General features: G+C 51.9%; 1 protein-coding gene across 4 annotated transcripts in view; it reads right to left on the reverse strand.

Annotated features, from left to right (window-relative positions):
• Positions 1-6: 6 nt before the first annotated feature.
• The window catches only part of taok2a (TAO kinase 2a), a 26,066-nt gene continuing 19,756 nt past the window's right edge, over positions 7-6,316 (reverse strand). For 2 of the 4 annotated variants that reach the window (XM_013914529.1, XM_013914530.1), the window contains exons 14-20: positions 5,856-6,092; positions 5,521-5,649; positions 4,942-5,145; positions 4,620-4,859; positions 3,248-3,625; positions 2,079-2,261; positions 7-1,990 (exon numbers count right to left, since the gene is read on the reverse strand). In XM_013914529.1, the coding sequence (XP_013769983.1) occupies positions 1,136-1,990; positions 2,079-2,261; positions 3,248-3,625; positions 4,620-4,859; positions 4,942-5,145; positions 5,521-5,649; positions 5,856-6,092 (2,226 nt within the window). In that variant the 3' untranslated portion in view covers positions 7-1,135. The remainder of the gene's footprint in view (positions 1,991-2,078; positions 2,262-3,247; positions 3,626-4,619; positions 4,860-4,941; positions 5,146-5,520; positions 5,650-5,855; positions 6,093-6,316) is intronic. The other 2 variants (XM_013914531.1, XM_013914532.1) reach the window with 2 other exon arrangements.

The following is a 6,316-nucleotide window of genomic DNA, read 5'->3' on the forward strand; positions in this document are numbered from 1 at the left end:
ACACACACACACACACACACACACACACACACACACACACACACTTTCAGCTCTAAAACTCTGCGGCAGCGTCACTTTGAAGGAACGAGTCGCCCGACATCGAGCTCTCAGATTAAGCACAGGGAGGTTAGCCTAGCTTAGCATTACAACAGGAGAATGACGGCAGGTAAACACACCTTCAAGTTACATTTACCTGCAGAGTAAAGGCGCAAACAACTGACCAGAAGCTAAATTCTGCGCGGCGTGCTGAGAGTACGAACGTGGCACAGATCGTCCACAGGCAGCGGAATATCCTCCTGACGCCTGCTGGAGTTATCGTTCGGAAACGGGTGTCATCTAAAACCAGCACGCATGAGCAGACGTTAGCGATGACGGGAACTAAAATAAAACGTGCTCTTTCAGTCTGCTCGCTGACCACTCACAGCGCCCCCTGCTGACCAGTAGATCATTCCCGTACGGTAGGATCAACAGGAAGTAGAACATCTGCCTCAGAGACAAGTGTAAACTTCACTACGCAGAGATCTCGTAAACTTGGTTGTTTGAACACAAGAAAAACAAAGATGGAGGGGCTTCCTGTACGGAGCGCGCTGACGCCGAGGCGACTCGCGGCGACATGGGCGTGTTCCTTTAAGTGGCTTGGAGGGCAGTGGTAGGTTGGTCTCGGGTCAACAGAAAGATGGCAGTGTTTGTTTTTATTGTCGTGTACAGAATCTTAGCACTACAAATAAAAGTTGATTTTAAGAAATCTTCCCTCGGTCGCCGCCTGTACACCGCCGCCTTCAAGCCCCGCCCCCCGCCCTGAATGTTTGAAACACTTAGGAACCAGAAACGGCGTCTACAGTTCAGTTATGTACATAGTTACAGTGGTTTTTAAAGCACTGCGAGCCGAGTGGAAGCTCCACAGCCGTCGCGCTGTCTCGGTCGACGTGTTGTTGGCTGATTGGATCGCTGCCCCCGTGCAGCTGCAGTGACTGCGTATAACGGGCACGTTCAAAATAGATTTTTTAAAACTTGTGACATGTTTGTTTTTAGGATTGAAGCGCTGAAGACTGAAAAGGTCAAAATGGCGCCGTTCTGCTTCTGTGTCCCCTGAGAGAAGCAGGACGGCGCCCCCAGACTAAGACTGGCGCCGGATTCACGAGTAGGAGAGGTGAGAGCCGTTGGAGATGTGCGAGGTGACCGATGTGCTCCGGGTTAACCCGCTGTCGCTCCCCCCGCCGCCTGGCCCCCCGGAGGCTGTCCGCCTCAGCGGCTGAGGGCTGTTCCTGAGCGCCATCAGGCTGGGGCCCCTTACACTCAGACCGCCGCCGCCGTAGCCGCCCTGTGAGGAAGAGGACGAGGAGGTGGAGGAGGGAGGGGAGGAGGTGGAGAGGGCGATGGGAGGAGGCGGAGGTGGCGGAGGCAGGAGGGCCAGGGACTGCGAGGAGGCGTGGGAGGAGAGGTGGTGGACCTGGGAGTGATGGGCGTAGTGTCCGCCTCCTCCCACCCATTCCCTGGAGCGGTCCCGCTCCCTGGAGTCGCGCTCGTGGGCATCGCGGTAGAGCTGCGGCGTGCTCTGGTGGTGTTGGTAGTGTTGGGGGAGGTAGTGCTGCTGGTGATGGGAGGAGGAGTGGCCCCGGCTCTTGCTCATCTCGCCATCCCTGCCAAGGACGTGGGACGAGGCGATGGACTCAGCGCGGCTGAAGCCTCCACCGCCGTGATTCTGGCTGCGCCAGGATGGAGTCGTCACAGAGTTCTGCACGCTGTGGCTCCAATGGCTGCCGGAGCGCGGTACGGGCCGCGACGGCCAGCCGCCAGAGCCCGAGGACGGGCTGGGGGTCGGGTAGCCCTGGTTGAAAGCCTCTGCCGGGATGCCGGTCAGCGCCATGTTGCTGAAGCCCAGACGCATGCTCTCCGAGTCGAAGGCCTCAATCTCGTGAGCCTGGCGCTCGAGCAGCGTCCGGATTCGCTCGGAGCGCTCGTTCTGCAGAGTCAGCATCTCCTCCTCGATCTGTTGGACAAAAACGCGGCGGTTAGCTCGACCGGGGCGCGGCCCGCGCTTTCACAAGCTTCGACTGTCAGAGTGTAGTCGGCCTCACCCTCTGCTCCAGCAGCGCCCGGCGGATCGACACCCTCTGCTCCAGGTCCTTCACCTCGCGCTCGTGCTGCGTGTCCGTGTGGATCTTGATCTTGCTCTGGTAGGCGTTCAGCAGCTCGAGCTCCTGCTGCAGCTGCATGCGGAGCACCTGATACTCGGCCTCCTGCGTCTCATCCAGCCGCAGCTGTGGGATCAAAACAGAGCCTCGCTATCAGCAACAAAGTCAAGCAGGTGAAAAACAAGTGTTTGTGCTGCATGTGCGCGTTTCTTTCATGTCTGGTTTTTAGTTTTAGAAAATAAAAATCATTCAGCTGAAAACTACAGACAGGAAATGACTCTTCATCCTGAAGACGAAGGTTTCAGTCGATCTGACACAAAATTCAGCCGCTTTCAGCTGTAAGTATCAGCTGATGTCCACATGTGCGTCACATGTATCGGTGCACACAGACCAAAGGTGTGACTTTTATGATGAGATAATGAGCTTGTTAATAAAAGCAAACATTAAATCATAAGTTCAGCCCTGAAATATTACTTAATGCCTCCATGTTTACATATATTTAATAAACATGCCATATTTGAACTTCTCTAATCTAAAGCTGCTCTGACTTGAGATATTTTTGGCTGAAAGAAATTACATTTAAAATCAGTTGTTTGGATAATTTAGATGTGAATAACATTCGTTCAGGATTTCATAAACATTTCTCCTCAGCTGGTTTGTTTCCTTTAAACCGAGCTGAGCTGCAGCTGAGCTGGGCTCTGTACTACGAAGCAAGTTCAACATATCCAGGATATTTTACTCCAATCTGGCTTCATTTAAATCTGGCAATCAAGCTTTAACAGTCCAGCTGTGAGCACGTTCACATGGGAGAGGCGGGGTTTGCACGTGACCAATCAGAAACATGGAAAGCTGATCGTTCAAAGGAAGATAAAAGGGGGGGAAAAAAAATCAGGTGGTTAAACAGAGTGAAGGTAAGAACTGCTGCAGAGGGAGCAGGGGGGGCTCTGCAGGAAGCTGGAAGAGCCGCTGTATTAGTAAAGCTCATCTGAAGCATAATTTCACAACCTCCCTAAAGCAGGTTAGAGCTGCAGCTCAAGTTGCCATGGCGATGTAAGAAGAGAAAGCCTCTGTGTATACCCGGGCTGATCAGCCAGGGCTCATCCTGAAGTTACCTGGATAAGACCAAATCCTGCCTTGTAGTACAGGCCTCTGGTTCTAAGGTGCAGGTTGTCAGGTGTGCAGGTGCTGAAGTGTGGGAGGTTGTCAGGTGTGCGGGGTTTCAGGTGTGGGTGGTTGTCAGGTGTGCAGGTGCACGGAGGTTTCCTTGCCTTACTCACAGCCTGAGAGGACAGCATTTCGTTGATGGAGTGGTCGTACTGCTCGGCCAGGATGGCCAGCTTACGTGTTTGCTCCTCTTTGAGGCGTTTGAGGACGGCCTTGTGGTCGGACTTTGGAGTGCTCTCCAGCAGGTGGTTCCTCAGAGCTTTGTACTGACGGGTCTGGATCTTGCAGGTCTCCTGGAACTGACGCTTGACCTGAAGCTCTTTGGACTGAAACAGAAGGAAACGTGTCGAGTTCATGTAAACTGCTTTTACACAAATAAAAGCATTACGAGTTCTTCTGATCAGTGAAGAGGTCAAAGTTCTTTAAAGTATCTGCCACATTCTTCCCCTTTTCCCCCAAAGTTCTGCTGATATTGGAAAATTTATGTAGTTTGACTAAATTACATAAACATTTCCCAAATTGGCATAGGGATAGCTCAGTGGGTAGAGTGGGCGCCCCATGATCAGAAGGTTGGGGGTTCAAATCCTGCTACCCTGAGGTACCCCTGAGCAAGGTACCATCCCTAAACACAGCTTTTATAAACTGCAGGAAAAACTGAAATAAATATTGTTGTCCATCCATCCATCCATCCATCCATTCGCTTCATCCATCCTTTTCAGGGTCGCGGGGGAGCCTATCCCAGCTGTCATAGGGCGAGAGGCGGGGTACATCCTGGACAGGTCGCCAGTCTGTCGCAGGGCCAACACACAGGGACAGACAACCATTCACACTCACATTCACTCGCACATTCACACCTATGGGCAATTTGGATTATCCAATTAACCTATCCCCACAAGCTGCATGTCTTTGGACGGTGGGAGGAAGCCGGAGTACCCGGAGAGAACCCACGCAAACACGGGGAGAACATGCAAACTCCACACAGAAAGATGGTGATGATGGTGGAATTGAACTCTGGACCTTCTTGCTGTGCGGCAACAGTGCTAACCACTGTGCTGCCCGTTGTCAATTCGCAAAAAAACAGCATCACAATTAAGCCTCCAACAGCACTGGATTATAATGTTTTTATTGTTGCAAGTGCTTTTTACACGATTTTTGCAAAAAGAAACGGCGAGCTGGGACGAGCTGAATGCACGTTAAGAACACAACTCCTCCAGTTTCACATGCAAAACAAATTATTGCGCTAGCTTCTGTGGTTGCATTTCTACTGGGATTTAAAAATAGTAACAGAAACCAGGTGGTGCTGTGATCCTCCTGAGGTACCTTGAGACTCTTGGGCTGCTGCCGGACCTCCATGGCGTGCTTCTGCCGAAGCTCCTGCTCACGCCGCTTGTTGTACTCCATCTGATTGGTCAGCTCGGTCTGGTGCTGCGTTCGGATCAGCTCGGCCCGCGTGCGCTGCATCGTGCCCAGCTGCCTGAACTCGAGCTCCTGGGTGGACTCGTGGTGCCGCAGCAGCATGGCGCACTCCAGGTCCTTCTGGGTCTGCTTCTTATTCAGCTCCTAAAGGACGGAGAAAAGCAGGAATCACAGCGAATCACGGCCGGAGAGAGCAGAGCAAAAACAAACGCAGCTGCTGTCCCACCTCTCTGAGCAGGTCCTGCTCCAGGTTGTGGCGAGCCAGCAGCATCTTCCTCTTGTACTGGCGGCACTGCAGCTCGTAGTACTGCCGCTGGCGCCGCAGCAGGCTGGCCTCCTCCTCCGCCTGCATCTGCTGCAGACACTCCTTCTGACGGACCAGCCACTCCTGCTTCTCTCGCTTCGGAGTCGACTGGTTCTCGCTCAGCTCCTGTTCAGAGTTCAGAGTTCAAGTCAGGTCAGGGCTGTGATCTCTTTATTTCATCACCAGTCAGCTCATTTATGTTCGTGTCACAGATCGCTTCTGCTGCTTTATTCTGAAAATCCAGGTGCAGTCAGACGCCAGCTGTAACTCAGCTGCGCTGCCTTTTATTTTACATATTTTACTCTTTATTTAAACAGCTTCGTGTTTCAGCTCCTACAGGAACTTCTCCGTTTGTGGGAGAGATACTGTTTGGTTTTGCTGTTTCACAGAAACCTTTAAATTACAGCCTGTCGGCACGCACGGCTCCTTTAGAGCAGCTACGTTCGGTTCAGCCTGCAGGGCACGCGCAGCTGCGCTGACTGTGGAGGAACTCGCTCCGACCTCTTTCAGCTGCTCCTTGCGCTGGCGGTACTGGCGTTTCTGTGAGTCCAGTAAACTGGTGAGTTCCTTCTTCTGCTGGCCCAGGATGTGCTGCTGGAACTTCTTCTCCTCCGTCAGAGCAGCTTTCGTCTGCACGGGCACACAAACAGGATCCTTACGTTAAGAAATGAACTCATAACTCACATTAAGACAGAAAAAACTTTGATCTATGAAATGATGCAAAAACTGAATTTAAAGAATTCCTGTTAAAAACACTGAAACCTGTTTTCGCTTTTGGATTTTGAATTCATCAAATAAAAATACTCTACAAAAGATTATCATAGTAAAAACTGCACCTCCTTCTCCAGGATGGCCTGGTGCTTCTTGGCCAGCTTGTCGGCCTCTGTGGAGAACGTGTTCCTCTGGTTCTCCAGCTCTTTGTCCAGCTTCAGCTGATGCTCGTCCATCTCCGCCTTCAGCTTGTTTTCCAGGCTCATCAGCTGCTTCTGGTGCTGCCGCCTCATGCGCTTGTAGCCGGACATCTGCTCACGCAGCGCCGAGCCCTGCTCGTGCTCCTGGATCTGACGGGTCACCTGGAGGAAGGTGGTGGTGAGGTTCAAGGACTCAGCAGGTCGGCTCGAGTATCAAAAAAACGATCATTTTTAAGACTTTCTTGCTTGATTCACATGATTATTCACAACTTCACAAACGTGATGCACGTGTGAAGACATGAGCCCGTTTTTACTGAGAACTGTTAAAGACTAACAGGGAAGAAAGGTGGAGGTGGTGGAGACAAAAAGCTGCCTGTTAATCCATC

The sequence above is a fragment of the Pundamilia nyererei genome, unplaced genomic scaffold, assembly GCF_000239375.1.
Source record: "Pundamilia nyererei isolate P.nyererei 1_Seehausen unplaced genomic scaffold, PunNye1.0 scaffold00202, whole genome shotgun sequence".
Taxonomy (NCBI): domain Eukaryota; kingdom Metazoa; phylum Chordata; class Actinopteri; order Cichliformes; family Cichlidae; genus Pundamilia; species Pundamilia nyererei.